The sequence below is a fragment of the Rosa chinensis genome, chromosome 7 (genome assembly GCF_002994745.2).
Source record: "Rosa chinensis cultivar Old Blush chromosome 7, RchiOBHm-V2, whole genome shotgun sequence".
Taxonomy (NCBI): Eukaryota; Viridiplantae; Streptophyta; class Magnoliopsida; order Rosales; family Rosaceae; genus Rosa; species Rosa chinensis.
Genome location: NC_037094.1, coordinates 60,920,133 through 60,944,774, shown reverse-complemented (window position 1 = coordinate 60,944,774; position 24,642 = coordinate 60,920,133). Strand labels below are relative to the sequence as shown.

The window sequence follows — 24,642 nt, the reverse complement described above, 5'->3', positions numbered from 1 at the left end:
CAGAGCGGAGGTGTGGCTCTGTTTTGGGGAGATGGACTGGATATCAGGTTCCGTTCTAAGAGTCGAAACCATGTTGATGTTGAGGTGCGTGAGACGGATGGTTCCGGCATTGCCTGGCGGTTAACTGGGCTATACGGTCACCCTTCTACTACTGGTCGTTACCGAACGTGGGATTTGCTTCGTTCTTTAAGCGCTGAGTGTGCACTACCTTGGGTGGTGGTGGGAGATATAAATGAGCTCCTTCACGCCTATGAGAAAGAAGGGGGGGGCAGTGCGTAGGGAAGGCCAAATGCAGCCCTTCCGGGATTGCTTGTCGGAGTGTGATCTCTATGATTTAGGATTTCAAGGGCAGCCATTCACATAGAGTGGTCCAGGTATGCGCAGCCGTCTAGATAGAGCTGTATCCACTGCAACATGGATGGATGTGTTCATGGCAGCCAGGGTTATGCATTTGCCTCCAGTTCATGGTGACCACATTCCAATTTTGTTAGGTGTTCATCGTGGTAATCTCCCCACTGTGGAACGTCGTCAATTCCAGTTTCGGTTTGAGAGTTTTTGGACTTTGCATGTTGATTGTCAGGACGTGGTGCGTCAGGGTTGGGAGATGACAGCAGAAGGTTTGCCTATGCTTCAAGTCAAGAAGAAGCTAATGCAGACTCGTTTCTCTCTAAATCAGTGGTAGCGTGTCACATTTAGGGCAAGGAGTCATGAGATTGGGTACATAAGGGACAGATTGCAGATCCTTTATTCGCTGCCTATGACTCAGGTTTACCAGGAGGAATGCTTTGATTTGCATTCTCGGTTAGAAGGGCTTTTAGCTGAGGAGAGTGCATATTGGAGGCAACGGTCTAAGGTGTCTTGGCTTACAGGTGGGGATAGAAACACGAAGTATTTCCATTGGAAGGCTTCCAATCGTAGAGCTAAGAACAGATTATTTGGTTTGTTTGATCACAATGGGGTCTGGCAGGATTCTATGAAAGGAATGGAAGAGGTTGTCTTGCGTTACTTCACTGGACTGTTTAAGGCAAATGATATTAACTATATTCATATGCAGAGTGTGGTTGAATTGGTGCAACCAAAGGTGACTACGGAGATGAATGCTAATTTGTGTGCTCCATACTCGGCAGCTGAGATAAAAACTGCTCTCTTTCAGATGTATCCTACGAAGGCCCCTGGTCCTGATGGGATGCCACCTTTATTTTTTCAAAAATATTGGGAGATTGTGGGAAGTGATGTAGTGTCTGCTGTTCAACACTTTTTGCATACTGGTCAATTTCTTGGTGAGATTAACTATACACATATTTGTTTAATTCCAAAGGTGAAGGATCTTGTTTCGGTATCGGATTTGAGGCCTATAGCTTTGTGCAATGTGTTGTACAAAATATGATTCTAAAGTGATTGCTAACAGGCTTAAGAAAATTTTGTCGCATATTATCTCTCCATTTCAGAGCGCTTTTATTCCAGGCAGGTTGATTACAGACAATACTCTGGTGGCAAATGAGGTGTCTCATTTTATCCATAACTGTTACTCTAGCTCAGAGGGTGTTTTTTCTTTGAAGTTGGATATGAGCAAAGCATATGATCGGATGGAATGGAGTTTTCTAGAAGCGATGCTGTACAGGTTAGGCTTTGATGAGAATTGGATTGGAGTTATCATGAAATGTGTCACTACTGTGAGGTACTCTTTTTTGATTAATGGCCAACCAAGAGGTTATCTAACTCCTACCAGAGGACTCCGGCAAGGGGACCCCTTGTCACCATATTTATTTTTACTATGTGCTGAGGTTTTCTCTGCTCTACTGGCACGTAAAGTTACTCATGGTGAGCTACAGGGGATCAAAATTTGTGAGGGTGCTCCGGTAATTCACCATCTTCTCTTTGCTGATGATAGTCTTGTTTTTGGGAAGGCCACTCTAAGTGAATGTCAGCATATACAATCTGTTTTGAATGCTTATGAGTTGGCATCTGGTCAACAAATTAACTTTGCTAAGAGTAGCATTGTGTTCAGCAAGAGAGTTCCTGAGGCTGATAAGCTTTCTTTGGCAAGTTTTTTGGGTGTGGCCATTGAAGTCAAGCATGAGAAATATCTGGGACTTCCTACTTACTTGGGGAGGAATCGGACTGAAACTTTTGCTTATATAAAAGAACGCTTGAGTAAGAAACTAGCTGGTTGGCAAGGTAAGCTCTTGAGTGGAGCTGGCAAAGATTTGTTGGTTAGGGTGGTAGCGCAAGCTCTACCATCCTATGCTATGAGTTGTTTTTTACTTCCAAATAATTTTTGTGATGATCTACATCAAATGTGCTCTAAGTTTTGGTGGGGCAGCAAACCTAATGAAAGAAAAATTCATTGGATGTCATGGGAGCGTCTTTGTCGCTCCAAAGAGGAGGGTGGAATGGGTTTCAGAGATTTGCATGCTCATAATTTAGCCTTGCTTGCCAAGCAAGGATGGAGACTGATACGGTATCCGGGTTCTTTGGTGAGTCGGTTATTTAAAGCTCGTTATTTTCCACACTCTTCTTTTTTAAATGCTACTACACCTACTCATTCTTCTTCTTGCTGGAGAGGAATATTTGTTGCTAAATCAGTGTTACAAGCCGGTCTTAGATGGCAGGTTGGAAACGGTACTTCCATTCGGATTTGGGATGATCCTTGGATTCCAAGGCCGAATTTGTTTCGTTCAATAAGGTATGGTCCCTCTCCTCTGGTGTTAGTTAGCGATCTGATGGTGGATGGTCATTGGAACAAAGAGCTTATTTTTGAAAATTTTCATGCGGATGAAGCTTTACTAATTTGCTCCATTCCGCTTAGTAGAAGCATTGTTCCGGATAGACTAATTTGGCATTTTGATATGAAAGGTCTGTTTACTACAAAGATTGCATATAAAATTGCCTTTGCTTCACTACATCCGGTGCTCACTAGTGGCTCTTCCTCTAATTCCAATCCGAGTCATTGGAAGTTTATTTGGGCAGCTCCTATCCCTGGAAAGGTTAAGGTACATGTTTGGAAAGTTTGTGCTTCTATACTCCCAACTGCTTCTCAACTCAGAAGTAGAAGAGTCCCAGTTGAGGATGGTTGTTTGTTCTGTAACTCGGAAGAGGAGACCCTATCTCATGTTAGTAGAGAGTGTTGTTTTACGCGTGATGTCATTGGGTTGGCACCAGATTTGCTTCCGGTTTTGCATACTCCACCTAGCTCTTTGCTAGATTGGCTTGCTCTATGTTATACTCTAGTCACACCTCGTGCTTTTGCTTTTTTGCTGATGTTGTTATGGGGAGTGTGGAAAGAGAAAAACCAACGACTTTGGGTTGGGAAGGGAAGGACTGTGCAGCAGGTCTTTTGTCATACTACTTCTATATTGCATTCATATGTGGTAGCCAGACATAGTGTGACACCTAGATTGGGGAGGCAGGTTAAGCCGTGGAGTCCTCCTCCTGCAGGTTGGCTTAAGGTGAATATCGATGGTGCCTTTGATCAAGGCACACGTCGGGGAGGGTTAGGGATAGTAGTACGAGATGCAGATAGCACGGTGGTGGCAGGTGCTTGCGGTCAGTGTTCTGATGTGTTGCAGCCACTAGTGGTGGAGGCCTTGGCAAGCAGATTAGCTTGCAAGCTAGTGGAGGAGAATTCTCTAGCTCCAGTTATTTTTGAATCAGACTGCCTGCAGTTGGTTCAAGCTATCCAAACTGATGGAGATGATACCTCGCAGTTGGGTAGAATTGTTGATGACATTTCTTTGTCTATTTCTTATTTAGCTGGTTCTTTTTTCTCTCATGTGTATAGAGAATCAAATATGCTAGCTCACAAGCTAGCTAAGTATGCTTTGGTTTCAGGATTGCAGATTTCTTGGAGTGGGCATGTCCCTCCTGGAGTTAGCAATTTATTTTGTAACAATTAGTACTTCTCAATGAAATATGATGTCCTCTCTTTCAAAAAAAAAGAAGTTAAATATATGTATATATTATTGGGGCGGGTTTGGGGATGGGGATCACAATACCATCCCCGCCCCATCCCTAATCTTAGATAGCGGGGATTGGGGATCCCCATCCCCATTCCCCATTTGTCTCCGAATTCTCCCCCCATTAGGGGCGGGTATCCAATGGAGCTCCGCCCCGCTGGGGATTTTTGCCATCCCTAAGCGGCACCTCTTATGGGGTTGTCGCGGCCTGAACCTACTCCATTCTTGGAGATCTCTTTAGGCTTCGGCCTATGTATGTTTGCCCTCGTCGCTTTTGGGAGCAATGGATTAATGTGGTGTGAGAATTTTAAGGATTCAATGTTGTTTTTTGACGGTGGTTGCTCCGATTTGAATCGTGTGGCAGGGGTTAGGAGGGATTGAGCGGCGGTTGATGGGGGTGGAACCGTTTGGGGTTTGTGGGATCCAGGTACTTGCAGGTGGTCTGGTAGCAAGGGATTATGCAGACAGCAGGATTCACGGTGGGGCTGGTCATGGGCTTCTAGGTTCAGTGATCGGTGCTGATTGTGTAAATGGATCCGGGTTTGGGATCGGGCTTTTTGGGGGCTACGACGGCAACGACTTGGCGGTCGGCGATGGCTATAGTAGTAAGGCAGCTTCTTTTAATAAAAGTCACGGGGTAAAGTGTGACAGCGTCGGTACCCTGTTCGTCGGCAGCAGGAACCGGATCCTAGATCCGGGTGGGCTAGACAAACGGAGCCAGATCTGGGATCCGGGTGGAAGTTGGGTTTGATCTGCAGCCCACTATCTTTGGTGGGCTTTTTATGACTCGCTAGAATGGATTGGGGCTCCTGTGCTTTACTATTGGATCCAGGACCCAATTCTATGGTATTTGTTTGTGAAAGATCGTCTGCCAACATGGCCATGTTCTGACACCCTTGGCCGGCTTCGATCTTTAGGTGGGAGAGTGCCTTCATTCCGGCGCCAAGTTTATTTTTGTCAAATTGTGCGTTGGAGTTCGATGGCTAGTCAAACCATCGACTACTCAATTCACTACACGATTGCAATCCGTAGTGTAAAATCAGCAATGCGTTTCGACGCTACTGCTCTTGCATTTTTAATTCTTTGTATTTCAGATGCAATTTTTGCATCTTTTTCTTTCGCCTTGTTTATTTCTTTTTTATGCTTTTTCGCATGGTATCGTTGTAATATTTCAATTTCAATAAAGAGCTGACCTCATTTTACTCAAAGAAAGAAAAGCTAATCTTTCTCTCTTTCACCACTAATCTTAAGCCCAAAGTTCACTAATGCATCAGCACAGAAGTTTAATTTGTGAAAGACATGAACGAAACTGAATGAAGCAAAGAAACTTGCAGTTAAGACAGAAAAGTTTAATTTGTTAATGTCAGGAATAATCATTTTGAATTTCCGTTGAACGCCACAGCCTGCCATTAACACAGTTGATAACAAGCCAAGAGTCTCTTCCACCACAACATGCATAAAGTCTTTAGCTTATAAGAAAGACCTTCTCTTAGGGCAATGCTCTCTACGACTCGACCAGAGGAACATTTGTGCGACCATATTTTAAACCAGCGATAATAGAATTTCCATTATCATCTTTGATTATGAAACCTATAGCAGCTATTATCCAAAAATGAAACCAGTAGCAGCAACACCACTTTGATGAACAACGCCATCAAAATTTACTTTGAATGTGCCTGAGGAAGAAAATTGCATTTGAGCGAAGTCTCAAGAAGTTGGGGGTGCCTTTAAGATACGAATAAGAAAACATGATACTAAACAATGAGCAACAATTCTTGCAACGAATGCAGCAACAAAATGAAAGTGGTGATAAAGAAAGTAACAGAAAAATGGTAGTGGTACAGACTACAGAGAGAAGTACCCAAAAACAATTGCCGTCCACAACTCGTGCTAAACCAATGTTCATTAACAGGGAACTAAAAATCAAGAAGGAAATAAAACTACAAAAGTTCTGTAAGAAGGAAATCGTAGATTTCTAGATAGCAAAGCTTGAAAAGAGGAAATATTACCTTAGAACTTAATAATCTTACAACCAAGATCAGAGATCATTCATAATTTTTTTCTTGCTGGTGCACTGCAGGATTGAAACCCAATCCTACATGATTTTCTACTTTAATGTCAGCAGTCAGACTACTCCCCTATATGAAACCAACTAATCTTAGAGCTGCTGGCGTAAAAACGATGTAGCAAAGCATCAATCCACTGTGCACATGTAAAGCTGCTTGAGAATCTCTTATCTTCCTGGGTAGCTTCTTGCTGCTTCCCTCTATAACAGAAACAAAAGCACACAGTCGCCCGCGCACACAGACACACACAGAGAAAACACACACACACACGGACAGACATGGAACTATATTTGAACGCAGGTCACTCAAAATGATCTAGTAGCAGTCCTGTAGATCTCTCAATCACAGCCTCAATTTGAATAATCACGAATAACAAGCTTCACCTTTGTGCATCCTCACAACTGTTAGCATCCATTTCTTTGTTAGGCAGAGACTTCTACAACTTTGATGGATCACAAGCATAAGGCCTTATTCTGATCGAAATTTCTTCCAGTAAGTCATGATAGAACATTAAATCAGCATAATGTTGGAACAGATTGCTCTATATGCAAAACTAAGTTGGAAAAAGATGACTATGGAGCCACTAGTATGGCAAAGATCATATTTCATCACCACTTACTAACCCATTTGCTAGGGCTACTGAAAGAAGAGTTTCTAATAGGTCCACTTAAGTCGCTGGGAATACACCTCTCCCTAAAGACCTTTCATAAGAATACTAATTGCACGAGAAAGCTTTGAAGTTTTCCAGTGTTCGTCAGGTGGAGAACCACAAAGCTTGAAAATTTGGTAACTGTTCAACCACTAAGATGAGTATATATGTAATGTAAAAGTTCAGCTGTCAAATATTTATAAGTTGAAAGCATCATATCCACCACATTTCATGAATTGTTCAAGCAGGTGTAAGTACTAAAAAAGTTCACAATATTATCACCTCATTTTCCTTAACAAACAGGCTTCCCAAGAAAAGTTCTGCATATACACAGCCAATCCTTCAGAAATCCTCCATAAGGTGTTGTTCCCATCAGAAAATCAGGAGGGGGGATGCTACAAGGTCACCACGTGACCGGTTAATGGTTGCTTGTTGTTTGAGTTAACAACATTCGCCAATCCAAAATCTCTCAACTCTAGAATGCCTCATTAATCCAAACCATCTGATCCCTTGATGTCTTGATGCATAATTCTGATCCATATACCTCTTGAGTGACAGTGCTCGACAACACAATAGCTACATCATATGAAATTTAATCTAAACAGAATAAAAAGATTCAACCAGACTTATCGACTTGTATGGCAGAGAAAAGGAAAAGCTTTCACAAACTTTAATAGTATTCTTAAATCCTCACATCTAACATGCACGTCACTAAGTTTGATGTCATTAGCAGCTACTAGCCCAGCAAGATAGTGTGTAGTCAATTATGAGTTTATGCTAGTATTCCATGAACATGATGAATTATTCCCTCCAACTCACGATCTTCAGATGATCAAGCAACAAAGAATCATAATTTCTCAAGCCACGTACAACTCAATACTTATTATTGAAAATGGTTAGACATCCTCTTATATGCAAAAATACCCCCAGTTTCAACTTCGTGCATTTGTTTTGACTTCTGAATATACTTCTGTATATACCTACCTAGCCCAATCTACATGCAAAACTTAAAGGTATTAAAAACAATTGTTGTCAAACAATCAACAATAATGAATATTAAAAATACTAACAAGTGTGGTAATGAATCAGCCATGGGTATATCACACAGATAAAAAAAAAGAAAAATATGAAAATTAAATAGTAAAAAGCCTAGCATCAAATTACACAAACCTTCTTGCAAATATAGAACACTTGCACAGTTAACAAACAAACGATTGGTTTTGAATTCAATTACAGATGGTCAAATAAGAGAAGAAGGAAATCAATAAATCTTACCTTAAACGGACTGGGTACAAAGGGAGACAGAAACAGACTCTCTCGTATCAAAGTAAAGCACAAACACAATAAGTAGAAAAGTTCACTTCAAATCCCATTTACCAGACTTAAACAGACAACTTTACTTAAACCACTGGGATTATTATTCCTTTGACTGAAATGAAGATGACAACAACTAAATGAAGTCATGTAACCAATAAAATAATCGAACACATTACTGGGAAGAGGTCGTTAAGTTACAGGAAGAGAAGGACACACAAGGAATTAAAACTACAAACTGCAGAGAAGCCACAACCACAGGAACTCTTGTACTGAAATCCAAGTTTCAAGTTTCTTTTTGTTTCCTCAATCAGAAATATATTTTTATGTTCTAAACTGTAAATCTAGCGTAATTCTAGTTTCAGATTGTTTGCCCAACCTACCAACAGCAGATATTTTCATGTGGCTGAAAGTAAAAAAGATAATAATAATAAAAAAATAAAAAATAAAAAATATTGCAGAATGGAAGAAATATAAATTAAAGGAAAGGAATTAGCACCACAATATACTTTGACGTCAACATTTACCATCAGAGAGAACAGCACCAAATACCACATGAAACCTATATGATTTTGTTCTTCCTGGTCAGCATTCACAATGATAGAGAACAGCACTAAATTCCCTGTTGAAACTCAATTCTACATGATTCCTAGTTTCCTACTCTTACTAGCTACCCCATATCTGAAACATCCTAATCCCAAAGCAGCTCATACATCGATGAACCAAAGCATCAGCCCTTCAACTTGGAAAGAACAATGCTGATGACCCTTCTTATAACACCTTTTGGTCTTCCCTTTAAAACCTCCATCATAGCCTTTACGTTTGGCTCAAGCCCCTTACCCATCATGACCTCCACTAACTGTTTACCCTCCTCCTCAGCTTCCTTGTCCTCTTGCCTTGCAAAACCTTCTATGACTGCAGTGTAGGTAGCAGCATTGGGCCTCAATCCCTTGTCCATCATCTCAAGCAAGCACTTCTTGGCATCTTCAATGAAGTGGGGGTCAGCAGTGAGTCCCTTGATTAAAACAGTGTATGTATAGGAGTTTGGGGCAACCCCAGTAGCTAACATGGTCCTGTAAGCCTTCAGAGCACACTCGGTGTTGCCAGCCTTGAGACAGTCTTCAATAACACCAGTGTGAAGTACGACCTCTGGAATTATGTTTGTATCCCAAGCGCGCCTATAGAGCTCCATGGCCTGGTCATCATTGTCATCGGCTTTCAAGGCTTTGTACATCTTCAGAAACTCATCCCTGAGGGGTTTGCGGGTGGTGCTCCACTCACGGTAGAGTTTTTGCAACTTCTTGTCAGTGGTGGCGTTGATAAGAACATCAGACATCTTCAACGCATTCATTGCTTCTTCCATGTAGGCCACTTCAAAGTGAGGAACATCCAACTTAGGGCTGAACCCCTTTGTTTGTATCTGCTCAAGGAACTCCCTGGCCTTCTCCACCGGCTCCTGGCGAGCAATGGCTTTGAAGACGGCCATGTAGGAGGATGAGATAGGCATCATCCCCTTATCCAACATTTCCAAAAAATACTTCTTGGCATACCCAACAAAATTGATATCAGAAGATGAGTTGGTTGCAAGTGTGTTGATGAGAATAATGTAAGTGCAGGAGGTGGGGGCGACACCGTTGGCTATCATGTGGTGGTAGACCTTGTGAGCAGCCATGATCTTGCCGGCAGAGATGCAGGCCCAAATGACAACGGTGTAGATGGCCACATCAGGCAGTACGGCAGCCGACTCAGACTCAGACTCAGAGCGAGGCTTAAAGAGCTCTCTAGCTACCTCAATAAACTTGTCATTTGCCATGGAATTGAACACCGAAATTGCATACTTGTTAAGGTCGTCATAGTTCCTAATCATGTCAAATATTTCTTTCACTTCCTTGTCCTCACAGTCTTTGGTGGCCTCCTTGAAAACCTTCATCACATGTTTCTCGAGGTCATCCGCACAAGAATTGGACTTGACTTCAGTCTCCGCCATTGCTTTGATTGTTAGTTCCTTCACCTTCACTTTAGTTTAACCAAAACCTAGAACTGGACTAATGATCGAGTAGAAAATAAAAAAAGGCCCAAGTGAATTTAGGGTTTTGCTGCTACTCTAAATTTCGTGAATTTACTGAAAACCGAGTGTAGAACAGGAAAGGAAAAGTCAGGGCAGGCAATCATGCTTTCCACTTAGAAGTTAGAACAAATTAAGTAGCTACTGAGTCAGAATTTAAAGCAATAAAATGTGTTAGCTACGGTTTACAAAGGAGATGATGATAACAGAAGAACACTCACCTTTCTCTGCTGATTCCCGGCGATATAAGCTCTGCAGAAACAAGGAACAGAAATGGGGGAGTTTTTTTTCCTTTTTGTCCAATTTCAACAATTATGTAATACATTTATATGGAAGACGGGCGCGTATTTGTGTCATTATCTTAAAATCCTAAATACCCCCCTCTATTTTTTTTTTCTTTTTTCTTTTTTAGGTTTATTGGTAAAAGTCTAAATTGGGGAGGTTGCCCTAATCTATACTGTTATTGAGAGAAGAGGTTTTGTTAGCTAAAACTGTTTTTTTTTTTTTTTGACCTTTTCAACATTTAAAGATTAAAATATTCTGGATAACATTTTATTCATCAAAGATAAAAGTGTCAAAACATAATAAACAAAATTAAAAAAAAACGAATTAAAAAAATTTCCTAAAACTACCCACTCTAAGCATAACTACCCATTACTCCCACACCCATCGAGTGTAGACAATTTCTAATTTTTATTCAAAATAACTCCGCATCTCCAACAGATTAGTTAAATTCACATTTTAACTATATATAACTATTTTTAAAGCGCTTCTAAATCTAAAAAAAAACTAAAGAAATAAAATGTCTCTGCCTCTCGAAAGAGAGTTTTCCCTAGGGTTTACCCTAGGTGTTTTGGTTGGGCCTGGTATTGGGCTGTTAGGGTTTTGTTTTGGGCCAGGGCAGTTGCTTTGTCTTTCAATTTTAATTTAATTTTGGGCCTTCCTCTTCTTATACAAATTGAGGATGGATCGCTTTTAGTTTAGTCTTTGTTCTTGGGTCGCAAAAACCAATACCTTAGTTGTTTCCCTTTTATGCCTGCTTCGAGGTTTCTGGTTTTTGTCAGAATAATGGTGCGTGGACTTCCTAAAAGGTGGGTGTACTAGAGACTAGAGGAGATGCTATTTGTCTAGAATAGGGTTTATTTTAGTTCTAAGGAGCGATTGCTTTTTGTCGACCCCATAGGGATGTTTCGTTCTTGTACTGCTTGCTGAATTTAATGAAATGGTTGACCTATTTTCGTAAAAAAATAAAAATTAAAAAAAAAACTATTTTTAAAGCAAAATTCAACTCCAACAAACTAGCTATAGCTAAGTTAAATTTAGTTTTAACTATATTTAGCTAGAGAATCATGCATAGCTAAATCAAAAGTTATATTTCTTTCTTCTCTTTAATTTGTCCACATGTCAGTTTATGATTCGATAATTTATAGATAGCTACTACTGTTGGAGCAACATTGTTAAATCAATAGCTATATTTCACAATTTTAGCTAATTTTAACTAAAAAATAATTTCCACTGTTGGAGATGCTCTTAGGAAGAAAATCCAAAAATGCTCCTCACAGGTCACAACTGTCCCGCCGCCCTTGTACGGTGATCGGAGGTGCAAGTGTTGCAGTAAGATTTTGAAGAAGGGTGGGTGCAAGACTATGTTGTGGGGTTGCTATTGGGCATGTTGCCTTGCCGACGAGCTAGATGAGAGAGAGAGAGAGAGAGAGAGAGAGAGAGAGAGAGAGAGAGAGAGAGAGAAATCAAGGGGAGGAAGAGAGAGGTTGCAAGTGAAATTTGTCATTTTTTTCTGCTAACAGTGAAATTTGTCATTTGATAGAGTGGTTTTAGTTGGACTTCCAAATATAATATTTAGACCTCTATTTTTTTTTTTTTTTGAATTGTTAGTGGATTTTGTCAATTCATATGAAAAGACAGATAACAACAGAGAGAGAAAAATAAAAAAGAAACATAAATTCTTCTTAACTCCATGACAAACTTCATCAATTTTTCTTTTTTACTTTCAAAATATATTCTCCCTTCAATCTCTCATGCTTAGATACGAGATCATACATTTGTAGAAATTTTGAATATGTTATTGTTTCCAATTAAAGTCCTTTTTATGAAATTCACCACTACATCTAACTTGACAAAGATATTATCCGTTTGTCTTGGCCTCACACCGGACAGCCAATTGCTGCAAACGGTGAGAGAGATGCCCAAGAAACCAAGGAAGGGAATGACATCCTGGCTCCATAACTTCCACAAACTTACCAAATTGTTCCCCTATAGCAATTGTTGATTGATCAACTTGTACACATCAAAATAGATTAACTATGTTCTCTTATTCTTAACTATGGTACCTCCTTTGAAATTCACGAAGAAGATGAAAAGTTATTGCTCTAATCAGAATTCTTTGTGATTGAATTGATAGAGATAAAATAAAAAAATAAAAATAAAAAGAACAACAAATTGTTAAAGATACAGATTGAGTGTTTTGGTAAAATTAAGGAGACGTATTTAGCTTTTTAAGTATTCAAAAAGGTGAATTGAGTATTATAAACCGACTTAGTGATTTGTTTTCAAAATTCAAAAATGTTCGTGGGTGTCACGTGAAATGGAGGATTATAGGATCATATCCTCAGTCCTCACTAACGACTAGACCATGAGAGTTCTTAGTAAAAGATCAAGTGGTCTCAATCCCCATCATGAGACCAATAATTTGGTAGTTACCTACTCTTGTACGTAATTTCAAGAATTGATATTAAAATACTTTTTTTGTTAATTTCAACTCTTAATAATAAATTTAATGTACGTTACCACAATTTTTTTTTTATCACGAACAATAATTCTTTAAAAATGAGAGTTTTGATAGAATCCTACTCTGGAAAAAATAGTCCCAAAAAAATTATTTGACATTATGACATCCACACAAGTTCGATCCTCACTACCAACAATCTCTCATTTGGTGGGCAATCTAGAAAATGTCCTACATAATTCCATACTAATGGACTGGGTTGAGACATTGGCCAATTTCGTAAGTCCTGTTGGGTTGAGGTTGTACATTTACCCTGGCATTGGTAGTGTAGGGAAGCCTTCCTCTTACCTAAACTTTTTTGGAACAAAAAAAAATAAAAAATTGGAAACCTAAAGATGCGGGTCAATGCTTTTAGTAACCCATGCATCTCCAAATTCTAATTAATTAAACATAAACCAGAATGAGTATTAGTTATTCAAGTTTATGAAAGCGTGAAATGATCATCAAAAGATATCTGGACACGTGTCCACTCAGACTAAAGCCAAGCCGAGCTGAGGCACTGAGCTATAAATATCAAGCCCTAGAATTATTGTTATAGATTAAACCCCTCATCCAAACAACAGAGTCGAGCAATCGAGCAAGCAAAGCTATCAGGGTTTACGATGTCGAAAAACAAGAATCACAAGAGGAAGAAAGTCAAGAGGCTGAACAAGTCTAAGGACCTCAATGTAAGTAGAAATTGAACTCTAAAACTTAATTTATCTACTGATCAGGGATGATTTGCTCACTTACAGTCCTATTGAAATCGGACGGTTGACAAGTATCTAGATTTTGGGGGATGAGATCTGTCAACCGTCCGATTTCACGGTTGACAAGTATCTAGATTTTAGGGGATGAGATCTCTCAACCGTCCGATTGAAATCAGATGGTAAGTGAGCAAATCATCCCTGGTCAATAGCTGACCAGGTGAACGGGGCTGAACTATCAATACATAGATGTCATATATTTTTTGACAAAATCAAACGAGATGTGATGAAATCAAACAAACCAAGCACAAATAGTACTTTATAATCATGTTACCACCGAGCTTTCTTTTCCCCCCTATAAAGCAAGGAGAAAAATAAAAACCCACATTTGGGGTTTACTTCTTGCATGCAAAATTGAGAACAAAACGATATAAACGGCCCTATTCACCTGGTCAGCTACTGACTAGGGACGATTTGCTCACTTACCTTCTGATGATTTGCTCACTTACCGTCCGATTTCAATCGAACGGTTGACAGATCTCATCCCCCAAAATATAGAAACCTGTCAACCGTCCGATTTCAATCGGATGGTAAGTGAGCAAATCATCCCTGGTCAGTAGCTGACCAGGTGAACGAGAATGTTGATAGTTTAGGAGAACTATGAAGAACTAGGTGGGTCTATACTTTTTGTGAATGGAGTCAAATGATGCTGGCATGGGTTTGGTTGTTTTATTTTACAAGTATGCCTTCTCAAGCTTCTCTTTAATATTCATGCTCTTTGGAATCAGATTCTCAGTCTCTCATTTTAGCTTTGTTAAATCCAAAGAGTTCGGTAGATTGGATCATGGCTTGCCCTGTTCTGATTCAGATTCGGAAAATGGTTTCTTCCTTTCATTAAGTGAGCCGGTCTTGTTCCAGTAGACATGCTAATCAAGCTGCAGACTTTGTTGCTTCCTTGGCTTTTAGAAGGACATGCCGTCCTGATTGGGTGGAAGACCCTCCTCATTCCCTTGTTCATTTTATATTTTTTGATGCAAGCGTTCCTCCTCCTTGAGTCTTTTTAAATGTGGGTGTTGAGGTGCTTGTTCTTTGTTTTTTTTTTTGTTGTATTGACGTTTCTTTGGCAAAAAAGAAGAAGAAGCATGCATGATTGGAAATGGAGACAAACATAAATAGAGAGAATGATTTGATGTCTATTACAGATGTGTTCAATGTCAGATTAATCTACCATAGCTATTACTTCCAGAAACTGTGTGAGCATTAATATTACAGTTTGTATCAAATTCTAGAACAAAGACTAAAAATTAAAGAGGGTCAGTCCACCACTATCTAAGGGTGCTAGATTCCTCATACACTGATTAAAAGTCAAACTGTAGAGGCTAACCTCTCTGCCATTGTCATGAGCAAAAGCTAGCTCTGGAAATGGATGTTAGCAAATGCTATAGGAAAAGAACTCCTAAGTCCTCATTAGGACTAGTTCATTCGCCCCATTTCTTCTCCAATGAATAGGTCACTATTTGAGATATGTTCAATATATAAAGTAATAGTACACTGATTGTTGATGACTGGTGTGAAATTGTATGCCTTATTGTTAAGCAGGTGCTCGTGTTAAGTTATATGTTCTTGTGTTGGTATGCAGGATCACCAAATCCTTTGCAAGTCTTGCCAGGGTGTATTTCAGTGAGAAGCAATATGAAAATCACTTGTCTGATGATAACCGTGGAAAGCTGGGTGAAGGCTACGGGCTTGGAGAAAAAAAATGAGGCTTGGTGCCAAGAACCACAATAAGAATAACTAGTCAGCCACTCCGTTTAAATATGTTGAACCATAACCTCACTTTTTTTGTCATCTCCAAGAGTACTTAAGCTTTAATTTGATGTGTTTGGAAAATGTTATTGCTTGAATCAGTTTCCATATTGTTTCAGTAGTACTGATACTAGTAGTAAAGTAGCCACAGAGTTTGAGTTAGCAACTAATTAAGTAACAAGCAACCTCTTAGGTCGTGTTGGCTTATATTACTTGAAAGGGTATTCTGCTCTTTTCTTCATTCTTTTGTTTCATTTTTTTTTTCCTGCCAGTAATATTGATGTAGTAACTCGTGTTTGTTTACCAAGGAAGGGGATGGTAACAAAGGAATGGGTTTCCGTTGTTGAACAGCTACTGCAGGTATTTCAAAACTCAAACCTCATTTTCTCTGTAACCCAAAGAGAATCCCCTCATCACTTGCATGTCCATTGAACAGTACAATCATCTTAAGCAAAACATGATTGTAAACCCAAACTTCTCACCCCGCATAACCCCAGACCTCTCTCTTTCATTGATTAGTCCATTCGTTTAAGACAATTGAAAGAACTAGAAGAAGAGAAGGCAATCACTATTGTGTGTCCCCTTATCTTTTTGCCTTCAAGGACAGCAGCTACGACTTCCGTTGCTATGATGTGTTTGGCTCCAAAACCAGTCTGGCTAGCAAACAGTCTATTTTGAGTGCTCGAGCATGCCAACATCGTGCGGTGTAGTCGTCGGGGGATCCCTTGACCTGACTTCTTATTAAACGTTGTGGATGAGGAGAGCACCAACCTCATCACCAAGTTCTTTTCTAGGCCTTTCGGAAAAGAATTTTTACCTTATGAGTAAGGACTTGTGGTGTGATCTCTTGCATCACCGAGTCGATACTCAATGTTGTAAGTTGAGCAAAGCAATCACCGGGAAGTAAGAGAAAGCACGATTTTGCTAAAGCGTGACTTTAGCTTCGCTGGGTTGCGAGGGCATTACCCTTACTTCGCTGGTTTCAACTAGGTAAAAGGTAGGTTGCTACGGAGAGACTTTGGATAATTTGAGAGATTAGTTGATTGAAGAGTTGTGTTTTGTTTACCCTTGAAACCTTGTATTTATACCTAGGGCTTCAGCTGTCCCTTGCTATAGAAGAATTATTGATTGAAGATTCCTAATCGGTCTCCGCTACTTGAATCCTATAAGGGCTTGTTTTCCTTACGGATTCTGGAATGGGCGAAGTTGTAACCGAAACCCAAGTAGGCTCTTTTTCCTTACGGATTCTGGAATGGGCGAAGTTGTAACCGAAACCCAAGTAGGCTCATTTTTAGGCCGCAGTTATTGGCCCGCTATGCTCAATTCTCTTAAAGGATATTGCTAAAATTACTTTTGGGCTCAAACATGATGTATTCCCTTTCTTTGGAAACATGGGTGTTAAGAGGCGCTAGGAATTTGTTAGGGATATATAATTGATGAATGAAAATAAATGTGTTGTGATTTGGCTCAGGTTTAGTTTGGTGGGATTTGGCTCGACCTACATTCATAGTTTTTGTAATACCAAATCGGTCTTCCTAATTTCTGTTTCTATTAATGTTGTCGAGAGAGGTTTGGTTTAGTCTTCCTCTCTGTAATTTACTCTTTTTTATTTGAGTAAATACTATTCGTTTGATCGAGGTTCGTATATCTATATATATATATATATATTGTGATTTGTGAACGATAGTGACATTGACTAATCGACATGAGCAAGAGTTCAAGTCATTTTCTTATAGTATTTGACACCCGTGGTAACCTGTTTTCAAAAATTTGTACCAATATATAGTTTTGAGTATTTAAAAATTCATTCTTAAAGAATATTCAGTTGACGTCTTAAAGATTCGTCTAGAATTGGAATGACTTAGATACAAAGTTTTTAGAGTTATAGATTTTCAATAGGATGGTTCTACTCATACCTCCACATTTTGTATATGGACCTCCTAATTTTTTTTTAATATTTAATTCCCATTTTGTCCTTCTAGAAAATTTGAAAAATAAAAATAAAAATTTATACCACAAGATTGAAAGTCCTCATTTTTATTCAACTTTGGATAAGTATGAGATTCAATCAAAGAATATAATATTCATAATCATCTTTTCAATATTAAGATCTTGAAAACTAAAAAGGCAAAATTTTAAGAATAGTACATGAGGTATGGACCACTGAGAATTAAGATTTTTATACTTTACAAAACTAAAGAACGGTGTTTGAGATTAAAAACCTGACACACTTTTGGTACATGCCTTCAATAACACTGTTAACCCTTATGTCATTTTCCATTTTTCAAAGGGTAATTTAGTATTCCCACTCTCACTCCCTCCCCATTTTCCAGAAACTCCATATATAGCTCTATCTCTCTCTCCCACCCCCCCCCCCCCCCCCTCCCTCCCTGTAGATACCTCTACTAGCAAGCTAGTTTGCTATCTCACCAAGCATAATTAACACCCTCTTTGGGACACCCACAAGCCATGGTGAGGCCCAACCGAGACATGCATCTTGTAGCCTTATGTTCAAGCTACGCTACGGTATCCGGAAGTCGCAAATCCGTCGCCGGGAAGCCACCTTTCCGGCCTTGCAAAGTTACCCTCACAACTAGGCTTTCTACACTAGAATAGTTGTTGCTTGTCCCACATTGAAAACCATGTAAAGGAGAAGCATTCCTTCACCTATAAAAGGAATGCCTCCTCCCACTTAAACACCATTCCATCTCCACTCCATTACACACTTTGTAATGCACTTGGGCTGCAAGGCTCGACACACTAGTACACATTCAAGTGGACGTAGTTTCCCGCTAAGGCGGGAGATGAACCACTATACTTCGCTTGTGTCACTCTCTCTCTCTCTCTCTAAAGCTAACTAGAGATCCCAACGGATCCAAACGTTAACATTGGCGCCGTCTGTGGGAAGCCAACACAAAGGCTTCGTCACCTACCACAAACTTTGACCCGAAAATGTCGAGTCGACGCTCATTCAACATCAAATTGGGGCCGGTCAACGCCCGGCCGGGCCAGTCAACGCCCGGCGGGGTCGGTCAACGCCCGTAGGCAAGGTCAACGCCCATAAGGCTTGATCAACTTTTGGTCAACGCCCAACTCAAAAAAGGTCAACGCTGAACTATACACTTGGTCAACGCCAACCAAAAAAAAAAAAAATTTCTGGACACCCAGAAAATTTCTCTGGGCACCCTTCTCCATTTTTTCCTATTCTCAACTTTTCCCGTTAGATCAACCACACCAGCAACTTGACTGCTCCGCCGGAGAACCATCAGCGGCACCACCTCCGCTCACTGCAACTCCGGAGCTCGGCTCTATGCCGGCTCTGCTCTGCCAGCAGCTCCGCCCAACTGGACAGCTCCGAAGGCTTGCACAGCTCTTCCGCTGGCTGACTGCAGATCCGCCGAGCTTCACCGCTGGGGTGGAGCTCATATGCTGCCGCTGGCCCTGGCTCCGCCGGCAACCTCCGCTCGGCCGAACTTCTGCAGCGCCGCTGCGCACCCAACTGCAGCTCCGTCCAACTTCTTCGACCAAACTCGGTCTCTATCACAGCTCCAGCTCCGCCAGACTTCGGTTCCGCCGAACTCATGTTCCGCTGAACTCCGAGTTCCACCAGCACCTCCGCCGAACTCTTCCTGCACGACTCCGCTAGCTCACTGTTGCGCTCTCCACCCACTGCAGGTTCCTCCACACTGTGCACCGCTAGCCTCCACCGCTGAGTGAAACACCACCGGGCACCCTCCGCTGGGCCTCTCATCTAGTCAAGCTCTGATGGACGTCCAGAGGCCAAGCAGCTCCACCGCCGCTAGTCAACACTCAGCGGAGCACTTCCGCTGTACAACTCCGCAGTTGCTTCGTGCCACCCAGAGGGCTCCATCCTCTGCTCCACCAGACTGCCCCTCCGCTCCGCCGAGCTCCAGGTCCGCTGCACCCCAGCTCCGCCGGACTTCTTCCTCCGCTGGACGAGCTTTCTCCGCCGGCCTTCCACCTCCGCTGGACTGTTCACCGCTGAGCAGCACCTCCCTGAGCATCCGGCCTCTCCTGAGCTTCGAGCTCCGCCGAACTCAAAACCTCCGCTAAAACTAGCGGAACCGCCAGCCAGGTCACCACCGGACCGCTAGCCCAGACCGGACCGCCAGCAAGCACGCCGGCACGCTAGCGTCAGCCCACTGCAAGCAAACACCGCCAGGCCCGCCCACCAGCGCATAGCCTCCACTCCGCCGAGCACCATGCTCCGCTCCGCCGGACAACCCGCTAGCCAACTCCACCGAGCTCTATGTCTCCGCTTGGCAAGCCTAGCGGTCAATACCCGCCAGCGCCAGTATCAAGCTCCATCAATGCGCTGCAATCACAGCCACCACCATCGCTTACCATGCCCAGGGCCAGATTATCATCTTCTCTGGACACCCATGTTCAATCCATCTTCTCGGGGCACCCCCCAGACTTCTCAGCACCCGGTAGTTCTTGATCCTCTCTCACCCATCTTTGATTCTCCGCTATACTTCAGCCCCGGCCATGTCTCGATCAGAGTCAACATGCCCCTCGCTCAAAGCACGACGTTCGCTGAGTCTGGGATTTACGAAAAGTTAAGTGCTTTTTCTATATGCAGTTTTGTTTATATTTTGGAGTCGCCGACATTCATATATATATGCTCTTCGACTTAACTGTGCATTCATACTTCATACTTCATATATGCTCTTCGACTTAACTGTGCATTCAAGTGGACGTAGTTTCCCGCTAAGGCGGGAGATGAACCACTATACTTCGCTTGTGTCACTCTCTCTCTCTCTCTCTCTCTCTAAAGCTAACTAGAGATCCCAACGGATCCAAACGTTAACACTCCCTGTTTTCCAGAAACTCCATAACCATGTTCACCAATTCAATCAAGGGTTCTTATACAAAACAAAAATTCAATTCTTAACATCATCATGGTGGTGGGTTTGTAGCTCCCATTGTCTTATTTGCAGTGAGCCAATTTCATAAAATTTCCAGAAAATCAAATCTAAAAGTTGAGGAGAAGAATATTGACGAAGAAGGTTTTCATGGGCATCGAGGTGTAGAGAACTTATTTGATGAAAGTTGGGAGAGGCATGAGTTTGGTTTGGGGAGAAATGAAGTGGGGGTTGTTTGTTTGCCAAAGAAGATTGTTGAAGAACAAAGCTTTGATAGGAGAAATGAAGTGAGGGATGTGGGTGGGAGAGAATGGGCGACATCGGCTTACTCGATCTTCATCAAGCATGCACCTTCGCCATCTCCACCACCATTAGAAGCTTCACTTGTTCTTGAAGTTCCTTGGCTGCCTTACTCTTTTGAAGATGAGGGGGAGTTCCGATCGAGTTCGGAGGAGGATTTGGGATTAGGGTCGTTGGCGTTGGGGTTGGTTCTTCCATTGATGATGCTCTCTACGAATTTCTTGGACAGGTTGCTCAACTCGTGCTTCGTCGGAGTTGATGAGGTAGCAATAGTGGTGGTAAGGGAGGCAACGGTGGTGAAGATGATGATGAAGTGTTGCATATTGGGTGTAGAGAGAAATTTTTGGTTGTTCATAACAACATCCATTTTTTGTTTCCACATCATTGAAGAGATGAATTTGCCCTTAGAAATGTGACGGAAACCTAGCTGACTAACAGTCAAACTGACGGCATGCAAGTATGTTAGGTCGGGTTTTGAAGCCCAGACACCATTATTCAGTTTTATAAAGTAAGAAAACCTTAATTCTCAGTGGTCCATACCTCATGTACTGTTCTTAAAATTTTACCAACTAAAAATATGCCCTATTATTTGCCACTCATCTGAATAAAATAAATACTTATTAAAGTGAAATAAATCAAGACTGTAGCTTGATATTAATCTAATTAAACTACAGTTTTGAAATGAGTTAATAAAACAAGGGAAAACAACAGGTGGTGTCGAGAGTTTCATAGAAAATTCTTTTATGCCGGCAATGCAAGTGAACTAACAATTCTAGCAGCTTTGAGCCATTGATATCTATAGGCAACCTTTTCTTAAACAAAAAAAAAATGCACTTGATATTATCCAGTCATTCATTTCTATTGGTGTAAGTGCAAGTCGGTGCACTGAATACTCTCTCAAGTTTCACAGCCTCTGAGGCCAAGCAACCAACACAATGCCGAAGCAAATTCATGAGATCAAGGATTTCCTTCTTACTGCAAGAAGGAAGGAAGATGCACGTTCAAGAGATAGGAATATGTTGGTATCCGATTTACAATGGGCAGTCCAAATAAAGCAAAGGCCACAAGGCCCAGAAGGGGCCAGCGACTCTCTAAAATTTAGTTGTGCTGCTATTTACATAACTTTACTAGTTGATGTGACTTGGACTAAATCCCAAAACTACATGTGACATCACATGATCGGTAATATTTTCTTTTGATATAACATATCGTCTTTCTTCAAATAGAAGCTGTCTCCTTATGCTCCCATCAAGGTGTGACATTATGTAATAATCGTTTTATATTAAATCTGCTTCCTCGAAATTGTCTCCATGCCATATGCAATCGGTTTCCTATCCTCAAAGGCTCCAATACTCTAGAGTGGTATTCTTTCCTTTAGTTTTTACAATCCAAAAAGAAAAAGGAATTGAAATACAATTATTTTTATAATTAAAGGGACAGACGCCCCAAAACAAACCTCAAAACCTTCAAAGCACGACACAAGATTAGGCCCAAATGGATCCTATATATACACAAGTTTGAATCTAAAACCCTTATTTTCTCTACTTCCGTGTACTGGAGACTGGAAACCAATCAAGTCAACCTATGGATCCACTTCGAGGTCTTTTTTCTTAGAGATCTACATTATTATTTGTTCATCTTTATCATCTGTTTTATTTTGTTACTAATTTTTACATGAGGCTCTCGATAGTATTTCCATGAATCGAGTTTATTAACCATGTTCTGAACTGTGTGTGTCTCCACTCTCCAGTATTGCATATTGGGGAAAATTCTACAATGTGTTAACGTATGACATACATATAATTGCCTTAAAAGTGGTAAAATGAGTCATCAAAATAGTAATATTAGTCCTCAAAGTGGTAACATGAGTCCTTAAAGTGGTAAATTTTCTTAGTTACCACATGAGTCCTCAAAATAGTTTTATTAGTCCTCAAAGTAGTAACATGAGTCCTTAAAGTGGTAAATTTTCTTAGTTTATCATATAAGTGCTCAAAATAGTAATATTAGTACTCAAAGTGGTAACATGAGTCCTTAAAGTGGTAAAAATAGTTGATGTATGAGAAATGTTAACATACGATAGCTTTACCCCTTCATTTTCTGTGTTGGCTGCAAGTTTTCTAGGATGTCTTCCGCGTTGCATATACTTCATGCATGATTCTAATCCTATACGTATTAAACTTGGGGCAGACGGACCTACTGATTTTGGTGTGTATAAAGTTGAAAGTAAAATGTTTTTACCGGTCCAAACCGCTCACGCTTCGACCATAGTGAAGATGAGCAATCAACCACCAATCTGGATTTTGCCAACGTTCCAACTGTAATTTCCTTTTGTTTGTCTTTACTGTTTTCCTGATTCTTTAGTCAAATTTTATATGTAGAAGGATACGATTTAATTTCTTTTCTTTTGGTGTTAAACTTATTAATAAAAAATTCCTTGAAATTGCTAATCTTGTTATGTTCAATTCTTCATAATCAAACTGAGATAAGTTTTCGTTTCTCTTTTTTCATTTGTTCATGATAAGACCATAGGTGCTTAATGAATCCCTCGCCCAAGGCGGAAGATGTTGCCATTCCCCAAGTATATGCAAATATTTGAAGAAATGGCAACTTCTATCAATCAAGTTGATAAAAGTTGCTACATAATCAGATGGTAGCTAGCTATCCTTAATTTCTTTTATAAGTGGCTTGAAGTTTCCATTTCGTATTAGCGTAGTAAGTAAGGGGGGTGTATTGTATTTAGATTTCTAAGGTGTTTTAAAGACTTTTTTGGATTTGAAAAATCTAGGAATATTCAATTATGATTTAATAAGACTTTTAAAGAGTTGTTGTAAGTATTAGGGTATTCAATGTGGATTTGTAAAGGGAGATTTTAATTCCATAAAAATCTGAAAGTATTCAAAAAATCTATGAATTCTATAGAATTTATAAAATAGTGAACTCTTGTGGATTGTAGAGCCTCAGGTATAAATACCAAAGCTCCAAACAAATCCAACGTCTCCACCAAAGATTTTCACAATATTCTTTTTTCACAGCAGCTCGACGTAGGTACGTGAAACTTCTTCTCTCTTTTCTAGGGTTTCTCTTCTCTCTCGTTTTGGATTGAAACTTGGATCTCCTTTCTCTCGTTTCAATCCTTTTCTTTGCTCTTGAACATATTGCTATTGTATGTATCCATATTTTGATCATCTATGAATTGTGCCATATGCCCTAGGTTGACTTCAGTAGAATTCTTGTTGGTGTGAAAATAATCAATTCTCGTTGGTGTGAAATTAATCAATTCTTGTTGTTGTGAAAGGATCAATTCTTACTAATGTGAAATCATCTATAGACATACGGTTTGAAATTATGTGGATGTTCTTGTTGACTTTTGTTGCGAAACCTAAACTCCTCCTAAAAGCAAATAGGATAAAGAGAAGATAAAGAGAAAAGAAACAAACAATCAAAGATAACTATAATGAAATACAGTTGAAGAAAAAAAAAATACCAAAGACGACTGCTTGGACTGGTGTTTTTGTTGATTCAATGAAGACCTTGTCTTTTTTTTTTTTTTGATGGAAGGCCTTGACGTTTTTTGATTATTGCAGTACATATAGCATATATACATACGTACGCATTAGGCTACAAAACTACAAAGCAGCATTTTGCTTAATTTGTTGTAATGCCGCAGACAGTACATATAGCATATATATATATATATATATATATATATATATATATATATCACCCAAAACATACCTTGGGTACTCTTAACTTTGTTTGCTTATTTTCTTTGCTCTAGATAATAAAGCCATGAAAAGAACTTACAGGTACATAATCAATGAATCTGCAGTGTTTATTATGTATGCATTCAAAGATGCAATAGTCCCTTTTGGCCTTCATAAATTGTTCGATGATTTCCTTATGCTTTAAGGTAAAGATGCAGTAGTCTTTTTTTATTTGGAGACATCACATTTTTACTTGATAATTGCTGCATTGCTTCTTGATAGTTGCTGCTTTGGTTTTTGCCACATTCATATTAGATTGCAAAACTATCTTGTTCCTTAGTGTAGTGAACCTGCATCAGTAATCCAAACATAAATCAATGCCATGTTATTGGTCTCACACCAGAACA

At 40.2% G+C, this 24,642-nt stretch overlaps 2 protein-coding genes across 3 annotated transcripts in view; one reads left to right on the top strand and one right to left on the bottom strand.

Annotated features, from left to right (window-relative positions):
• The first annotated feature begins 757 nt into the window (after window positions 1–757).
• On the top strand, window positions 758–4,707 carry LOC112178331. Its single transcript, XM_024316488.1, has 3 exons — window positions 758–1,336; window positions 1,449–3,869; window positions 4,321–4,707. Exons 1-3 carry the CDS (start codon window positions 758–760, stop codon window positions 4,705–4,707), a joined length of 3,387 nt encoding a protein of 1,128 aa, XP_024172256.1.
• Window positions 4,708–8,421: 3,714 nt separating this feature from the next.
• LOC112178330 (pentatricopeptide repeat-containing protein At5g65560) overlaps window positions 8,422–24,642 on the bottom strand; it is a 74,025-nt gene continuing 57,804 nt past the window's right edge. The window contains exons 1-2 of one of the 2 annotated variants that reach the window (XM_024316487.2): window positions 10,272–10,340; window positions 8,422–10,030 (exon numbers count right to left, since the gene is read on the bottom strand). In XM_024316487.2, the coding sequence (XP_024172255.1) occupies window positions 8,716–9,972 (1,257 nt within the window). In that variant the 5' untranslated portion in view covers window positions 9,973–10,030; window positions 10,272–10,340 and the 3' untranslated portion in view covers window positions 8,422–8,715. Of the gene's footprint in view, window positions 10,031–10,271; window positions 10,341–24,642 lie in introns of those variants that run through there. The other variant, XM_040511595.1, reaches the window with a different exon arrangement.